The 19,134-nt window shown below is 42.3% G+C and overlaps 1 protein-coding gene across 36 annotated transcripts in view; it reads left to right on the top strand.

Annotated features, from left to right (window-relative positions):
- Nucleotides 1–19,134, top strand: part of NRXN3 (neurexin 3) — a 1,566,681-nt gene that overhangs the window by 450,035 nt on the left and 1,097,512 nt on the right. For 21 of the 36 annotated variants that reach the window (XR_009355804.1, XR_009355803.1, XM_059182679.1 and 18 more), the window contains 3 exons: nt 3,793–4,094; nt 8,047–8,070; nt 10,028–10,189. Coding sequence is in view for 32 of the 36 variants with exons in the window: in XM_059182679.1 (XP_059038662.1) it covers nt 3,793–4,094; nt 8,047–8,070; nt 10,028–10,189 (488 nt within the window). In the remaining 4 variants the exon portion in view is untranslated. The remainder of the gene's footprint in view (nt 1–3,792; nt 4,095–8,046; nt 8,071–10,027; nt 10,190–19,134) is intronic. The other 15 variants (XR_009355806.1, XR_009355805.1, XM_059182678.1 and 12 more) reach the window with 1 other exon arrangement.

Genomic DNA, 19,134 nt, shown 5'->3' with positions numbered 1-19,134 from the left:
GATTTGCTGTCATGTGGTTGCGCTTTGCTTTCTGTGTAGTGAGAATAACATTTTTATTTTAACACTTATGCAATTGATTGTAAACTTTGGGGTGATATAATTTAAGGGGATCTAAACAGTCCATCAGCCATGCCCATGCGTGCCTTCTTGCCAAGCTGGAGCTTTCTGCTAAGCTGTTTTGTACTCTGTTACAAAATCCCCTGCGTCCATTGTCTCTACCTGGTTAGCCTGAATACATGCAAGGTGACTGCGTTGTCTCTTCGACCTCTTTCCCAGTGTAAACACTAAATAAAGGAAACAAATTTGGAGCAATATTACATTTTTTTAATAGAGCGTTTGGAGAATTGAATGAACTTAGAAATGTGTGTGCCACTGTTTAGTTTTGTGCCTTTCAGTTATGTTCATCGTCAATTGAGTATGGTTTTCAAGGTGACAAGACAGTGTTTACACTTTGGCTCCTAGAAGGAGATTAAGACAGGCTGGGATCTTAGGAGAAATCAGTTGTGAGAATATGCAAAGGAATGCTTTCTTCAAGGTTCTCACTCCTTCTTCTTCCGTGCCCCTCATTTGCTCTTTTGAAGACCGGGTCATGCACTGTCACTGCAGCTCCTCTCCACACAGTCAGGAGGAAGGTGTCCCATGCGTTAAAAATGTTACAATTGAGCTTATCTAGAATATGACTCAGAGAGTAGCTTTCAGGTGTCTCTTACATGTTGACATGTGGAGGAGATAAGAGCATCTGGGGTGATGCTGCTCTTGGTAACCTCCTCCAGCCTAGGGAAGAGGCAAACCGGGAAAATTCATCATTGAATGAAGAGATAGGGAAGGCTGTGTATGGTTACAGCATTTTCCTTAGATTACTTGCAAAGGGACGTGCTCAGCTACATAAAATCTTTGTTGGTAAATTTGCATGGGGATTAGCATAAATATGTATCTGATTTACATAGACAATTTCTCACGTTGGTTTTATTTCTTGTTTATTTATTGATATTCTTTTCTCTACAATGATGTCATTTTTCTTGTGTGGCCTCCACATAAAACAATTTCTATTGCTTTAAACACACCCAGCATCCAGGGAGGAAAGGGGAACATTATTTTGGTGAGTAAGTGATATATATGGGGGCGGGAAGAGATAAATTTCTGGCTCAGTTTATCCAGGGTTTGGGATGCTTTGTAAGTTAATGCTTGGCTCTGTGGAATCATTCGCACCCTATAGTAAAGTAGGAACATTGGTACTTCCAAAGTGATGGGTAAAAGAATATCGAGAGGGAAGTCCAGATAGGCAGTGGAAGTCCAGAGTAATACCAGCTGTGTGATCTTGGGCAGCACTAATTTTTAGTTGTCACTTTCATCCTTGTTAAAAGGGAGGTGGGCATTAAATCAGATAAGCTCTAAAATCCCTTATAAGCTCCAAAGCTTATTATTTTTGCATACTCCTTGGTTTAATTACTTGACAAATATTAGGCACCATAGAGCACATCAAATGGGATCTTGGAGCCTTACTGTTCTGTGTCCAGCCTTTCCCCTTTGAAGGGTACTCCATGATTAATTCAAGCATCTCTTTAGAGGCACTCATTTCCTTGTTCATTTTTCTCAGTTCATTGGGCACATAAGGTCTAACTTAAATGTTTACAGAAGACACCTGTTACCATAGCACGTTACTATAGGCACTGAGGACAGGCATAGTAGTTGGCTCTGTGCGCATTTTCATCCATAGGAAAAGAGTTTGAAGGTCATAACTTCATTGGATTTGCCGTCTTTTACTCTAGGTCAAACTCACCTCTTGGTCTACTGAGCAGAGGCTTATCCAGTTGCATTTTCACAAAGCCATTTCTTCAGAAATGAGAGGAAAAATCATGACAACAGACAGGGCACTAGGGGATTGGATAGATCTGTTTCAAACATAGAGATGGTATCAGATTGCTGCTTCGTGATTTTATTTTTTTGGCTATTTTGGTAAGAAGCATCAGAGATAGGTTATGTTGCCAAGTAGTACTTGCTACGGATATATCGCATACACACACACATATATATGCAACACTGTGGTCATTTATATGTGGACAGGACCCTTTTGCTTATACCAGTGTGTGTATTTATGTGTGTATGTATGTATATATGCAGGCATGCACAAAACAGAAATATGCAGGGAGACACCTGTCATTGAGACCCTCTGGAATACACAGGATAAGTCTGATATTTACATCTCTGGAATACGAAGTTGAGGTTCATGTTTTAAGGCTATTTTGATGCTATTACAGATTAATATAGTCTGTAGTGGGTGGTCATCTCTCCCAAATGATGAGTGATTCCTCTCCTGTTCTTACTTAATTATGAGAATATATTTATTTTACTTAAGTGACTTACTTAGGGCTGTGATGGTCGATAGGATCTAAATTGAGGTGGAATTGACTTTGGTTACTAAGGTCGAAGTGTAGTTCTAGAAGAGAAAATGGAAACTGCTCAACCTTATGTTGTAGTCCCCACTCTGTAACGGGACGCTGCCTACCCAACCTTGTTCTGTTGCCCACTTCCTTTCATGATGAGGTGATTCACTAGCTTTTGGCCAACCCTGATGTGCATGTAGTAGGCCTCTCTCAGTCAGGCTGCCTGTCAGAGGGATGAATGAAAGTCCATATGCCAAGTTTTGAAATTATAAATTACATCAACAAATAATTAAACAAAATATGTCATTCCTTTGATGAATATACCTTGGACACTACCTGGTAAGCCAGGTACACACTTAGAATTTTTGGATTCCTCAGTGTTCTGCACTGGAGAATACTAGCACAAGGAGAACCAGGCCCTCTGGCTGTCAGCCTGCGGCCTGACTCCTTCCTCCTTCCACCTCTCTCTCCATTCTGTATCCACAAGGAGTTTGGTATAAATGCACGTGGATGCCCACGTGGCCAGCTCTGTCTAACTCCCTGCAAAGGGTCCCGCCATTGCTAGTGCTCAGACCTCGAGGTATGCACACCAATGGCATGCTATGCTGTTGGAAAATGAGTCTGGGCGGAACCTTGCAGAAGCCCTGCAAACAGGCCTGGGGTTCTTTGGGTAGGAAATTAGAGGATCCCAGGGTATGGCCTTGGAAGAGAATATATACTTCAGTGGAATGCTGTCTTGACCCTGGGTGTTCTTTAGGATGGTCTGACCAGGGACATCTAAATTAGGAGACTTCAGAGCAGAGATCCCTTTGAATCGAAAGGGAGCTATTGCTGTCTTGTCAAAGTGTTTCACCAAATTCTGTTCTCTCCCCTTTCCCTCATCACTCCACTGGGCTCAGGACTCTACCATGGAAACCAAAGTAAGCTGGGTTGTTGATGGATGGAAATTAGAGCCAGATCTTTCAGGGTAATTGATTTTTAGTTATTGGTCAATAAAAGGGTACGTAGAGCTGAAGAACCCTTTGTCAGAACAATTAATTATCCATTCTACACCAGCTCTCGACAGCATTTAAAAGCCACCATTGAACCAAAAACAACATCAACTTCACTCTACCATTTTGCATAAAATTTCCTTGGGTTTTTCTCAGGGAAAACAGGAAGGAAATGCAGCAAACTCTTCTACACCGTTGCGTTGGTCTTCCTCCCTTGTGAGAGTAGATGGCTTCTCGGCAGTTGCTGTCTCTCCTGGTTCACCTGGTGCTTAGTCTGGTAGAAGAGTTGGAGTGTGGACAGCAAGTCCCTGGCAGGGAGCCACTGACCGGGGGGCCGTGTTCCCCTTGGTATTTGCACACACATGACTCATATGCCAGTCAAGTGGTGACTGCTTTCCTCTTTCCTTTTCACTCAGCCCGGGAGGAGAACGTGGCCACTTTCCGAGGCTCCGAGTACCTGTGCTACGACCTGTCTCAGAACCCGATCCAGAGCAGCAGTGATGAAATCACCCTCTCCTTTAAGACCTGGCAGCGGAATGGGCTCATCCTGCACACGGGCAAGTCGGCCGACTATGTCAACCTGGCTCTGAAGGATGGCGCGGTCTCCTTGGTCATTAACCTAGGGTCCGGGGCCTTTGAGGCCATCGTGGAGCCAGTGAATGGAAAATTCAACGACAACGCCTGGCATGATGTCAAAGTCACACGTAACCTCCGGCAGGTAATGGCTGTGGGGAGAGAGTGCCCGGAGGCTGCTCTAGGGCAGCTGGGGCGGAGGTTTGTGAAGCAGGTGCTGGGCGAGCAGGAGAGATAGAGCTTTGGATTTGTCGAAGCCTAACATTCTCCCCGGTCTTTGCAGTTTCACAAGGAAAAATTATAAAAATATGTTTCTTCTCCTCCTTCAGTTCTCCACTTATGCTTGATTTTTTCTTTTCAGAAAAAAAATTCAGTTGTGTAGATAATAAAAGTTATAAATACTTTCCTTTTATTCTGCTTTCCTTCTTATCATTTTCTTAATTACGTTTGAATCTTGTATTATTGTCAAATTCAATTAAGGATGTCGTTTTGTTTCTGTAGCTTGCTAGATTTTCCTCATTTTTTGAATATATGTCTGTTTTTCTTTTTCATTAAGTTAGCCATTGCCATGATATCATGATTTTAATTCCTTCCAGGAAAGAGTCTTCCTTTTTCTTGTCCTTTTAATTTACCACCCCTGCCCTGCTTTCATTTTTTTTTTTTCCTGTTGTTATGATAACCTGTAGAATTAGCTGGAATCTTTCTGAATTCCTCTGTTTCTCTGTTCCTTGGTGCGGTGGTCCTACTTTATTGCCCCGGTCTCTATCTCTAAGGCTCTTCAGTTGACTGGGAGGCCTGGAAAGTGGAAGGACCCAAATAAAAAAGTCAACTTTGGAGCAGCCTTTCCTGGTTCTGTTCGGGCATGAGAACTCCCATCGCTTGCCGATTCTAAGCAAGCAACTACGTCAGGTGACAACGCTCTCAGAAAGCCTTAGCCAAGTGACATTGTTTTCAGTCTCATAATGAATAGTAATAGTCACAACAGTAATAATAGTAACACCGTACCAGCCCACATCAATGAAGAAGAAAAGCATTTTCTATAAAAGTCAAGGTCGGTGCTGATGCCACTTTCCGGGTTGCTATTTGCAGTTGGTTTTTCTCCTTGTGATTTTTGTCATTAAACCCAGTTAGACAGGGTTCATCCTTTATTAATCAGAAAACATTATGCAGATTTCCAGAGACTGCTTATCAGATTTTCTTCTGCAGTATGATTGATTTAATGCTTTCTAATGTAAATGTGAGAGCAGAAGAATGGACAGGTATTTGCATATGTTTTCTGTTTCATTAAAGGGCAACTCCTTAGCATTGCTAAGTGAACAGAGAAGTTTCACAAGGCACTAGGAGCACACAATATTCAAAGCACTCATTGTAATGCTTAAGTATGCTGAGGAAGCTGCCTGGTTGGGAGATTCTCTTCTATCTGTGGTGATGTTACCAAATCACACAAGTCTTCGAGCCTCCAGTCATCTTAATACCAATGGACTGGACAGTTTTGAATCATTATTCTGTTTTTCCTCCAAGGCCAAATGATCCAATTGCTAATGTTTTCTTTAATAATCCCCCATCCACACTTACTCAGCTCAGCTCAGTGCTCAAGAGGGCCCAAGTTGAATTTCCATTTGCTAACATGTAAGGGCGCGGTGTGTTTGAGTTGCCGAGACTAGACCCAAAAGGAAAATATGACCTTTTGCCAGCTTCGACTGGCAGGTGCACAGTCCCACCCTTTAGGCTTTAGTCAGTGGAGGGGGGAGCAGGGTCAGGCTGTGATGGTCACGAACCAGTCTGTTTCTCTGCTTCTCTCCCACTGTGTACACTTTCTTGCCTTTCTAGAACAATTCCAATTAGCTGGAGAAAGGCTCACTTTTATTTCTACTAAAATACTTTTCTAAAATAGAATTGGGCCCCAGTTCCATCTTTTAAACTGGGTGGGGGATAAACAAAATCCCAATTCCATCCTTTAAATTGGGTGGGGGTTAAACAAAACCGGTCTTCAAACATTGGGTGTGCTGTTTTGGTCAGAGCAAGCAGAGGAGGGGAACCCTGGAGGGTTTCTCTTCCAAGTTCTAAGACCCAGCTCCTTCAGTGTCCTTGGACAAATCATTTAACCTTGCCACACCACAGTTTCATTTGTGAAATGGTGATTACAATCCTCCCTAGCCATGTGTGGTGGCTAAATATGCAAAGCACCTTATGTTCCAGAAGGATTATGAGCTCCTCCATGGTCTGGGTGCTAGACTCACTGTGACATGCGCACGATTTATAAGCTGAGTATTCTGTTGTGAAGGTGACTGTGTCTGTTACCAATGATGCTGCTAAGCAAAGCTCTCCGTTCTGGACAAGGCGACAGAGGCCCAAGCGTGTTAGGGCACATTTCTTGGCAGAGGAAATATGAATCTCATAGAGAAAGTGTCCCTAAAATGGGTCTTCATTGAAATCCCCACTGACTTTTGCATCCAGATGCAGTTTATTGAAAGAGAAGGAAATCTTTGAAAAGCAGAGTTGATTTTGCAAATGTAATCCTTTCTGTGCTGAATCACCTAAGATTATTATTTTGGCCATTAAAAATACATTTATAACATCTTCTTTAGTTCTGTAGGAGACATTTGAAGGGGTTGGAAGCCCCTGTCTATTTCAATTAAACTGTAAATTACTTCATAAATATTTGCTAATGAGCTTATGACTTTCTCATCTATTTTTTTGGTAAGGTCAAATGGTTTCGGTGGCAAAAACTCATCTGAGAATGCTTACTTGGAGTTTCCTGGAGTATTCATTAGTAAATGGAGCCGAACTTGGCCCATTCCTTCCTTCTTGGTCATCTAGTCTTGGTTCTACCTTTGAGACAAGTCATGACCAAGGCTAGCTACTTTTCCGGTGGTTCTGATTAAAGGAAGGAGTGTGAACTGTCTGTTCCAAACTGTCCCTGGGATAAGGGACCAAGGTAGTGATGCGTTTCTCTGGGTTTGTTTTTGGTTTTGTTTTAAAACCCGTGACCTTGAGCATGGCACTCATGTGAATTGCTTTACCTTGAATGCCACTTTAGTGAAACCACAAACACAAAACTGGGGTTACCCTTCTTCCAGCCTCCCAGCCCCCCAGCTCAGGGTGTGTTGGCCATTAAGCATTTGAAAATAATCAGAGGAGACAAATCGCAGGGCTTCTTTAATCATGTTTAATCTGCCAGTCTTCTCTATTACACATTCAAGAAAGTGCTTAAAAGTTTGAGAGACACTTGCTAAAGGGGAATGGGGAGAGAGCGATTCCAACGGGCAGGCAGCATTCTGGCGAAGAAAACAAAATAATAACTGCAAGGGGAATGAAGAAGACTTCCAACTATTTTGATGCATGCGGACCACACAGTTATTGTTGACCAAGAGGAAAGCAAAGAGAAGAGTGTCCCCCCCTCTCCTGCTGCACACATCCACACAAAATCAAAGGAGTCACGGATCTTTAATCACCCGTGGAAACCCAGAATGAGCTCCATCATGTCACCTTCCGAGGCTAGAGGCGACCTGCACGTGCTTTACGTTTGTTGTGGTGGTGGTTGTTCTATTGAAGATCATAATCATCGATGCATGTAGTCAGAGTCAGATATTGGGAAAAAAAAAAAAAACAGTCCCCGGAATATTGGTATTTAAGCTCTGTCTCCATGTGAAATGATAAACTTTAGGGGTGTTTTCTTTCAGGATAGGTGGGCTTTGTATGTGCTAGAGGGTGGGGAGGGAAAATGGAGTTCATTCAAAAGAGCCCTTGGAAAGTAAGTATGACACTAACGCTAACTGGGGTGAGGTCCAGTCCGAGCGGTCCTGGGAAGAAGGGGGAGGTCAGTGGCAGGGCGGATTGCGGCTCCTTCCCTGGCTCTGCCCTGGCTGCCGAGGTTTTCCATAGAGTCCTGGTCTCATTGTCTTCCCCACTCTCTTCTTCTGTGTCGGGTGCCTTTTTTTTGAAAAACTAACACAAGATCATTCATGCAATGTGTCATTTTACTAACCGACTAATGTACTAACACCCTAACGACTCATCTTTGTTTTTAGTTTTTTTAATTAACAATCGTTCTGTTCACAATTTTTAATTTCCTTTCTTCCCCCTTTTCCGCAAAGCACTCAGGCATCGGACACGCTATGGTAAACAAACTACATTGTCTGGTAGATATCATTCTTATTGTCTCTTTTTTTGGGTTTGCCGTGTGTTGCCCCCCTTTTCCTTCCCGAACCCCCCTTTTATCCTCCTTAGACTCATTTCTTCTTCTTTTAAAATTTTTTTGTTGGATTAAATGCAAGCCTTTCTTTTTTGTTAAAAGAGAAAAAATAAAAATGGAAGGGTAACGTGCCTGTCCTGGAAATGGTATTTGGAAGAGTTTGGTTGGGACAGTTTCCTTTTTCCAGTTTGTCTCTCTCTCTCTTTTTTTTTTTTTTAAATTTTAAATCCCCCCTCCCCCCAAAAATGTCTTTTTAAAGAAAGATTCCCTGTTTAGCTAAATTTGTTTTGTTTTGTTTCCTTCTTTTGCAACTTCCAAGTTACAGACGAGGGACAACAGGATTTCTATTGAGGACTTTCTTCTCTCTATGTCCCCCTGTCCCCTCTCACTCTTCCTCCTCGCTTTTCCCTCCTCCCCACTCCTGAAGCCCATTTTTCTTTCCCTTTGGTGTGGCCACGGCTGCCACAGGTGATCTGGGGAGGAAAGTACTCGACTTCCCCTATTCTGCCTTTTCCGGCTTTCACCTTACTCCCCACCGTGGCTAAAGGGAGCTCGGCCAGTGTGTTCTCTGTACAGACTCTGCATGGCATGTTCCTGTCTCGTGAATTTCCCCATGGGCATCAGAGTGTGTTCCCCATTTTCCTCCTCATTACTAACAACCTGTCAATCATCGCCCCAGCTCCACGCTCTTCCCTCTCTCTCCATTTTTGTCTCCACTCTTTTTCATTCTCCTCTCATCCTTCATATACTTTGGGGTTGGGTTTGGATGTTTCTTTTCTTTTTCTTTTCCTTTTTTATTTTTTTCTTTTTTAGTGAGGGAGGTGGCAGGCAGGGGAGAGACAACCCTCTAGTTAGTTTTGAGTGGTTTTATTTTTTTTAAAATTTTTTGGTTGGTTGTTTTTACTTCCATCTTGTGTTCCACTTTGTTCGGCGCATGTTAAGTGTGAAGTGGATTTTGATTCTTCCCGTTGGTTTTCCTCACCTCTGCCCATTTCCCTGCCCTTTCTCTTCCGCCTTTTCTCTTGGCTTCTGATAGTTTTCGCATGGGTGTGTCAGCGTATGGTGTGTGCACGCTTTGAGGCCCCATCTTTTCTCTCTGCCCTCTGCTCCTTTCATGGATGTTGGGTGTGTGGGTGCTATTTTTTTCCCTGTGGGCATTATTATTATTATTATTATTATTTTGGTTATTATGCCTCATATTCCTTTCTTTTTGTTAGAGTTGCCTTTTTGGTTTGGGTCATTTCTTCTCTTGGTGGTGGTGATGGCAGGGAAGGGAGGCAGGGGTTGGAGTCCTGGGGTAGTTCATGGCATGTACCATCCATGACGTATCAGAAATGAGACGCTTCTCCCTCCCTCCCCGAATGCATGTTTGTCAGCGTGGTGTGAGCCCCCAAAGAAACTAATAGAAAAGAAAAGAAAAAGAAAAGAAAAAAAGAAAAAAAAACCATCCACCACCAAAGACCAACCCTAACAAACCCCATTGTCCAATGTCTCCTTTGCTGTTTCTCACGACCACCATAAGTAACAATCATTCCAAAAATAAACAATCATTTTACTAATGAGCTGAGACAAGTGATGTCTTCTGAGGATCGTTCCATTTTCTAGCCTGACTGAGTAAAGCGTGCAGTGGGTAGAGCAAGTTCTTGACAATTCCCCCGAAGTCTCCTGGGAGTCTGCAGAAGAATGCTGGAGGCTTGGGTCACAGAAAAGGCAGACCAGAAAATGGAACTTCGCTGCACATACCAAAATCAAACCAAATTAGAAAGACTTCCTCACCAAAAATCTTAGTGAAAGTGACGCCACAGGCAGGGGAAGCCACCAGATTTTGAAAGGACCATAAAGTCATTGTTGGGATTTTTTTTGTCCCTATGTCCCTCCATTAGGTGACGATCTCTGTGGATGGCATCCTTACCACGACGGGCTACACTCAAGAGGACTACACCATGCTGGGCTCGGATGACTTCTTCTACGTGGGAGGAAGCCCAAGTACCGCTGACTTGCCAGGCTCACCTGTCAGCAACAACTTCATGGGCTGCCTTAAAGAGGTACAGATCACATGCTCTCTTTAATTTGTTGACTGTCCCAAGAAAAAAATGAATTTCCAGTTTCAGTGAGGGGCTCTGTCCTCTGTTGCATTCTTTGAGACCATAAGTTATAGCAAAAAAGATTTTGGACTTGGAAGTGAGGTCCTAGATTTTGGTTTCCACTTAAGTTGGTTGCATGACCTTGGTTTTGCCACTTACGTGGCTGGTGGTTCTGTTTCCTCATCTGCCTAATGGGGAATTGTATCTCACAGGTGGCGGTGCTTTATAAATTACATGAAATAACAGAGATGAAAAGACGCTGATAGCACAAGCACTACACCTTGTAAAGTCTGATTTCATACCTGACTTGCAAGTAGGGAAGCTCTGGCGAAAAGTAGCTCAACTTGTGATTGTGTGTCTTGTCTAAAGCATAACATATGTATTATTTTACCTTTGCCAAGCTTGGTGTTCCCAAGAGTCTTATTATTTGAGATGAAGGAAAATTTTCAGAATGTAACATTAAGGCCCAGAAGACTGATTTTTTTCCTTTTCTTTTTTCTTTTTTTATCCCCTGAAAGCTAGCAGCTGTGAGAAAGCAGTGGGGCTTTGCCATTACTCATTTATTACTATTGTAGCTGATGTGTTGAGACTCTGTCTGAGAGCAGAGGAGCTTCAGTCAAGTGTAAGTCCTCTAAGGTCAATTGTTGAGGCAAAAAGAATCAGACTTGATTTGGTAGAATTCTTTCAGAATACCGTGACATCAGAGCTGTGTACTGCACATTTTTGTTTAAGCTAAGCTAAGCCTGATTGCCTGAGATATCTATACCCCTTCCCTGGGGAAATTCCTTGAGAAACTAATAGTGTTCTTTCTTAGAGATAAAGATCCCTGGTGACATGTTATGAGACTTCTCTCAGGGCACATGTTTTATTCTGATTGTGGTTATTTGAAATTCGCTGGACATCGGTTATCGTATGGGATGGCATTGGACATGCGCTCATTCACGCCACTCGATTGTGAACCGTGTCAAGACAGAAGTTGGGTCCTTTATGCCTGGCACATAGTAGGTGCACGATAAGTATTTCTGGAATGGATGCCTTTATCGAGTCATCACCGGGCACTGTTTGTATTATAACTGATCGTAGCGGCTCTTTCCAAGCTGTGGTCTGTGTGCTTGAAGACTTTATAATCTAGGAAGGGCGATGAGCTCTGGAGGTGAGCAAGTACGGCTCAGGACACTGTGCGTTCAATGCCGCGGACTAAATGATCTACCTGAGTAGAATTAGAGGAAACAGATATATTTTAAGGGGAAGTCCATTTCAGAGAAGAATTGATACTTGAGCTGGGCCTTGTGTGAGTTGAGGGGAAGGGGCAAGAAGGAGAGACATGACAAAGGAGAGAAAAATCCAATTACAGCTCCATATTGCTCTTGATCTGAAGGACATATTATGGAAGTGAACTCCAGAAGGGCTTTCCTCTTTCTGCTGGATGTTAGCTAGCCTTCCGCTGACTGCAGGGATGCTAGTGGTCATTCCTGACGGAATTGCAGTGGACAGAGAGGCTTCTGCCCTGGGATTTACTCCCATTTGGATAGAATAAAGGTATAAACTGCTCAGCATCTAATGAACCCTGAAAGACCTTAAAGGGTGTTAAATCACACACACTGGAATTGTACTCTTGTCAGAAAGAGATACACATGTTCTGCTATAACGGACGTGGCTCAGGGATGAATGAAGCATCGATTGCTGTGGAGGGCCCATGCTTTTTTTTTTTTTTTTTTTTTTTTTTTTTTTTTTTGGTAGTAAAATAGCCCTGAGTGTGGACAGGATTTCTTCTGGACAGGATCTAGGGGTGGCCTCTAGAACTAATTTTCCCCTGCACAAAGTTTTATTGAACCATCTCTCAATTACGTATTCTGAGACAAAGGGGCAATTTCGCAACTTCAAATGATCAGTCAGGAAGGATGCTCCTGAACATTTCAAAACAAACCTCGAAAAAACACAGATGTATCTCTGATGGCTCCATCCACACAAAACCTAAAGTAAATAAAATCTGTATGTGTGTGTGCGTGCACACCTGCACACACACTGCCCAGGTATAGAGAGCAGAAAGCTTCAAAAGCTGATAAAAAGTATTACTTAACAGCTGAAAAATTAAAGGCAGTTATGAAAAATGATGTCAATAACAGAAATAATTAGTTCACAGTAGTAAAAATATATACATAGCTAACAGCACATATCTGCCTTTAAACCCAGATCAAGTCAGAAAAAAGAAAGTCCAGTGCATGCTGAGGGAAATGATAGGAAAATGAGAACCTCATTAACTTATACCCCCATCTCTCTTACATATGGTGTGGTGTTTTTATTTATTTGACACAGAGAGAGAGATTACAAGTAGGCAGAGAGGCAGGCAGAGAGAGAGGGGGAAGCAGGCTCCCTGCAGAGCAGAGAGCCCGATGTGGGGCTGGATCCCAGGACCCTAACATCATGACCTGAGCTGAAGGCAGAGGCTTAACCCACTGAGCCACCCAGGCACTCATGGTGTGGTGTTTCTAAGGAATTTGGGAAGCTTTCTCCTCTGAGTGTCCTAAACAGATCACTTTGAATCGCATGTAGTCCTGGGATGTTCTTTCTTTCTACTTAGTCCTTACAGTTAACTTTTTGTAGGGCACCTCTGGGAAATTCTCTTGTTCTTGGTATTTGTCTTTGACAATATAGTGAACAGTGGAAGCTTCCAGCTAGGTTGGATTTTCTCTCCTTGATAAGTCCCACACGCCCACTCTGACTGTTTACCCTTAGAATAGTGTCCAGTTATTTGCTTGCCATTTGTGGTTCTGTGTTGCCTTGAGCTGAGCTGGGCACTTTGATGTATTATTTTCTTCAAAGTGGGGGTATGGGAAAAGGACTTCAGAGTTTCTCCTCCAGATCGCAGGTAACCTTGTGTGTGGTACAAAATAGGCTTTATCTTTGGAACTCCAGGTACTTTATTCAAAAGTTAAGTTCTGGCTCCACGTTGAGCAGAATGATTATGACTCTCGCCTAGGTGCACACGTCCTAGCTTCCTACTGCTATAAAAGCCGCCACAAAGGCTGTCCAAATTGTCCTCAGACTATTGTGGTTCTCCACATACCCTGGTTGTCAACACAAGATGTGTGTGCACTTGAACACTACCAGCTCAGCATCATACTCCTTGTCAAGTTTCCACCTTTTTTAAAAAAAATTTTATATATGTATTTGACAGAGAGTGAGAGCGCGCACCCAAGAAGGGGGCATGGCAGAAGGGGGGGGGGAGAATCAGCTTCCCCTGCTGAGCAGGGAGCTCGACATGGGGCTCGATCCCAAGTCCCCGAGATCATGACCCAAGACTAGGATAGATGTTTAACCGACTGAGCCACCCACGCGCCTCATGTTTCCGTGTTTCAACGTGTGGGTCTTATTTTTGGTCTTGAGGGTTTCTAACTCCTAGAATGGTTCCTAACATTTGGTGGGCTTTCAGTAAACATTTCCTGAGTGAAATCACATGTTTGCAAATTGATTATGTTTACATACATAATCTTGTAAATAAACATGTTTATAATATTAATAACTTAGATAAATGCTTCTAGGCACTGTTAACCATGTGACTTCCTTGGGATCAGTAAAGAACATCTTGACGTGGCAACCGCTGAGTCTTTCCGGAACTTTCTAGTTATCTGATCCAAGAGAAGCATTATCTGGAAAGGCTTGGCAACGCTAGGAGAAGTGGGTTGGAACTTCCTCTAGGAAGAACAGAATTGAAAAGGCTTTGACAGAGCCTTTATTTTCTTTATTGTATAAAGAAAAGAATACTGGGTTTACAGTCGGAAAATCTGGGAATACCAGCTTTGTCACTTTCTCCATGTCCTAGAATAAACCACTGATCCTATTTGAGTCTGTTTCCTCCCTACCATGGATACACTAGAGCCTTTATTATGTTCTTACCTGAAATCACATACACAAAAGTAAAACCATACAGACGTGTATATTGCTATAAGGATTTTTATGAAGGATTATGTAATACCTTATAAATAGTTTATGAATATAATTATAACCATACACTTATAAATATTAGCATGGTCAGTATCTCCACATCTCCTGTATTAGCAAGTCACAATCAGGAGGAAAACCAGCTTTATTCTGAGATTTGTCCTGCTGAAGTCCTTTCATTTTCTGAAGTGGAGAAACCCACCCCACCGGTCCTCAATCATTACCTTGTTTTGTTGCCTTCGGTCATGTATTTGACCTTGGTCAGTCTCCCATCTATTTAAAATGTGAGCTAACTCTGTGAGCTCTTAGGTGTCTCCCCACAACCTAGCAGAGTTCCAGGCATTAAAAGAAAAGAAAAGAAAAGAAAAATACTCAATAACTATGTCTGGAATAAATAAAGGAATGAATGAGCTAACGTCATGGAGTTCTACAGTCTGATGGAATTTAGATCAACAGATAGATCCTAAAACCCTACAGGATACCAGGGACTGTGCTAAGTAAGATACAAAGATGAATCAGACGCAGTTCCCACCTTAGAGACCTTACAGTTCGTGGGGGAGACGGATACGTGGAGATAATTTCAATAAAAGATGGTTAGTAGAAAGAGGCACTCACAAGTGCAGTGGGGCTGTTGAGGAAAAGGACTCATATATTCTGGGGTTCAGGAAAGTTCTGTAGAGGAGCTACTGTGGGCCTCAAAGACAAACAGAAATGAACTTGGCAGAATGGAGGGAGTGGAGCTCTAGGACGATGCAGCAGCATGAGCAAAGTCACGGGCATAGGACTCACAGAAGTGTGTGGGTGAGGTACTCACACTTTGCTCATTTCAGGGCACAATTTATAAGATGAAGAATTTTGAAAATGTAGCTGCAAAGTTAAGTAGGGGCCAGGTCATAGAGAAGTTTATCTCATACTTGACCCTTGGACTTTATTTTCTAGGTTAATAGGGAGCTATTGAAAGATCGTAAGTAATAGAGACACAATCAGGTTGGCATCTTATCCATCAGGCTTTAAATTACTTGAGAACTGAAGTTACTTCATCCACTACTTCCAACTGGTGTCTATTTTTGCCCTAAGAAGTTGGAGAACAGGGTTGGGAGGGTTGATCATTGACTGTGGCCTTGGGCCTGGAGAGTGTCTTTCAGAATCTTAAAATTTCTATAGAAAAGCACTTCTTTCTGACTCCTGTTTCAGTTTCCAGTGCCCCTCACTGTCAGGATGTACATTTCTCCTTTCCTCTGTCCTATTTGGCTTTGCTGAGCTGTTATTGTTGGATAAATCCCAAGGTACCAGAGGAAAGCCACGTCTGGACCGAGGGGCATGGTAGTGTTTCTGTCAGATTCAGGACTGGGGAGAGGGAACTTCCTCAAGCCTATCACAGTATCCTCCTACATCTTTCCTGTTGCTTGATTTGATTCATTGCACACCAACCTCCTTTCTCCTCAATCTTTTACTTCTCCCCTAGTATGATAGTTCTCCATGTTCATCTCCCATTTGCCTAGGGAGGAGCTCAGTGCTGCTGAGGTGACTGGGGCAGCCTGGTCTCTCTCACCTCTCTTTCCTCATGGAGTCTTTAATGGAGGAGGAGGGGAAGCAGGAGAATCGGGAGCATGGAACACATATTTAAAGGAAAAAGAATTGGGTAGAACATCATTGTGCACATTACATCCCGCATCCCTTTGTGATTATTAGCCATTTAAAACCGAATGGGATTTTGCAGCCAGAGATAGTCTCTGAACAGATGATTAATGGTTTAATCTGTAATAACTTTACATTTTATAGAACCCTGATAGGAGTCCACATCTGGTGAGCCAAGCTATTTAAGGCTGTGTTAATTCTGTTAATTGCTATACGTTTATTTGAATTGCTGGCACCTGCGGGCTTTGGGATAATGTGTTTGTTGTTGCCTTTTTTTTTTTTTTTTACATATACTCATTTTATCCTCTCTCACTGTCTTTTGCTGCTGCTCTCTCTTATGCTATCACGGTTTTTCTTCTGGTTTTTCTTTCGTGTTGTCCTTGCTTCTTCACTCATTATACTTTCCCCTCTTTCTCCCCCTGTTTTCATTTTCTCTGCCTCTATACTCTTTTACCTCTTCTGTTGGCTTCCTTCCTGATTTCCCAGTCCATGATAAACTGTTCTGTTCATAATTAGGTAAGTTAGGTCATGACATCAGAACTAAAAATCCCCTTTTCCCTGGCACTGAAAATACTGCATGGCCCCAGGGTGAGCAGAGACCAAGCGAGGGTATTTGAGTCAGCATGGAAGATGAGAGGAGAAACAGAAGTCCGAGTTTGAATCTTGTCTAGACTCACTCATTACCAGCTGCGGTAGTAAGTGTAGGTCTTTTGAGTGCTCTTAGCCTCCGTCCTTGCTTGGATAATAATACTTACTTCAAGCATTTTTATGTCAGGAGCAAATGGGATTAAGAAAATGGAGGTGCTTTATAAACTGTAAAGCACTGTGCAGATGTTCATGTTATTATTTGTTATTAAATGAAACCAAATTGATTAGATCTGGCAAGGAACCACAAACTGGCTCTTTGCTGGTTCTGCAATTTAAAAACTGCAGAAGTTAAGAGAGTCCAATGTGGTTTAACAAGAAGAGCAACGGAATTGGAACTTGGCCTCCAGATCCAGTTCTGACGCTGATTAGAAAATCATATGGTCTCTTTGGACATCCGTGTCTTTATCTGTAAAGTGAGAGTGGTGATCCCTGCTAAAACAAATGCACACTACTGCGGAGAACTTCTAATGTAGAAATACAAGTTATTGCTTATTACATTTTGGATAGCAAGGTAGGATTAATTTTCCTACTCTTGTGAAGGTGTACAAAGGAGCACTGTGTAAGTTTGGGGGAAAGCATGCTTTGACAGAAGGGAAGAACCAATACAAACAGGAGAAAACCAAGAAGGATAAGATTCCAACAAGGTAGAAAGAAGTGGAAACGTAAAAACTGGGAAATGGAAGCTGTGGCCGAAGAAGAAAAGAGAGAAACTTTCTCTCAGGAGCTGCCAATTGGGTTGACCATAGAGGTTGCCATTTTGGAGGTGGTGGTGGTGGGGAGTCGGTAAAAAAAGGATCAAATATTGGCAATGCCATATGCATCATCTTAAGGATGCAGTTATTGTAAAGCAAATAAATTGGCTCTTCTGGAAAAGAGATTACCTCTTAGATTATAAGGAACTGAAATGGGTAGGAGAGAGCATAGCACTCTGTAACAGAGGAAGAGCTGCTGGGAACTGTGAAGAGCAGGTTATTTCACAGGTGGGGCAGGGAGAGAGTACTTAGCCCAGGAAGGCTGTAAAAAAGGAATAGTATCAGGAGGCCTAAACCTTCAATATTTGGTATTGCTGTGCTGTGACAAACGGAAAGTGGTTCTTTCATTAGTGCCAGAATAAAAATACTGAAGTGTGGTTTGCTCTTAATAATCAATGGGCTGTTGCTAGAGAAACATATACGGTGAGCATTTTTTTTTTTTTTTTTTGAGACTGGTATCCATTTCTCCTTCTTTTGAATAAAAGTTTTTATTCCCCTTTATTTTCAATCCTGTGGTTCAATGGCACTGACTCCTCTCCTGGCTGCCTTGGCAAGCATGTGAGTTCTAGTCAACTAGAGACTTCCAGTGGCTTGGCCATTGTTAGTCTGTTCATAGATAGGTGCCTAACCCAATTTGAATCTGTGACATACAAGCTCAGGACTTTAGCTTATATGCTATAGGGGCATAGTTCTCCCTTCTTTGGGTTAGAACTTGGGATGATATAAAACTGAGTTTCTGGCTGCCATCTTGCCAACACATAGAGACCAAAAATGAAGCCAGAATGGAGAAAAGCAGAGCCAGAAGATGGGGAGAAACTAGATCCTAGTGACATGTTTAAGGCCCTGAATCAAACATTCTTCAAACCAGAGTACCCCTGATTTCTAGCCAAGACTGAGTAATTCCTTCTTTTGTCTAAACCAGCAGGAGCTGGATTTCCTGTCATTGCAACATAGAGACCTAAGTGATGTGATAGAATTCCTCTTACTCCCATTTTACCCCCTCTTTGACAACAGGACAGGACGGGACAGGATAGAGAAAGGTGGGGAATTTAATATCAGAGGCTGTTAGAAAGCACCTAATTGCTCTGCATTCATTCAGATTTCTTGACTTGAATGAATGATATCCCAGGATACAGGGAAAGTTTGTAAATAAGATTTTTTGAAATCCAGTTGTGGTTTTTGAGCAATGGTAGAAATTGGGGAAGGCTCCTCAAGGCTAAATACGGAAAAAAAGTATAGATAATGCAAACTGTGGGCCTGTGAGCTTCACTGGGATCTGGGAAAAATTTTGGAGTGCATTATTAATAGAAGGTACGAGCCCATAGAAGAGAAAAAAGTGATCAGCAGAACCACAGTCATTCATCAGAAACACTGAAAATAAGCCATATCCCATGAACCACTCACATTTCCATTCCATATTGTTACCATACTTACAACTCAGGAAAGCATAGCTAAGTATCAGCAAGGTATTTCTCAATGCATTCTGTGATGTCCTCATCAACAAGATGGGGGAAAAGGAATTGGATGTTGGAGATAGTCAGGAAAGAAGAAACTATTTAAACACTCCAATGAGTCTTGGTGAAGGGTCTGTTTTGACTTATGTGGAAGTTTCTGGTGAATGTCATAGAGCTTCTTCTTATTTAATGTTTGTATTAGGGACTTGAAGCAAGGTAAGAGAGTGTGCTCATCAGCTTTTTAAATAGCAAGAAGCTTAAATGATGGAAAATATGTGCCTACATGATTTGAGGCGGAATTAATAGAGGTGTGACCTATAAAACAAAGAAGGTACTAGTTTTATAGTGCAATTTATTGACTAAGAGAGCAGGCACTGGAGCTAGAATTCTTGGCTTCAAAGCCTGGCTCTACTCAAGCTAGCTGTGGAATGCTGGGCATATTACTTACCCCGCCCCGTGCCTCATTCTGCTT

The sequence above is a fragment of the Mustela lutreola genome, chromosome 7 (assembly GCF_030435805.1).
Source record: "Mustela lutreola isolate mMusLut2 chromosome 7, mMusLut2.pri, whole genome shotgun sequence".
NCBI classification, from domain to species: Eukaryota; Metazoa; Chordata; class Mammalia; order Carnivora; family Mustelidae; genus Mustela; species Mustela lutreola.
Note: the sequence above shows the minus strand (reverse complement) of the source record. Positions and strands in the feature narration are given on the sequence as shown.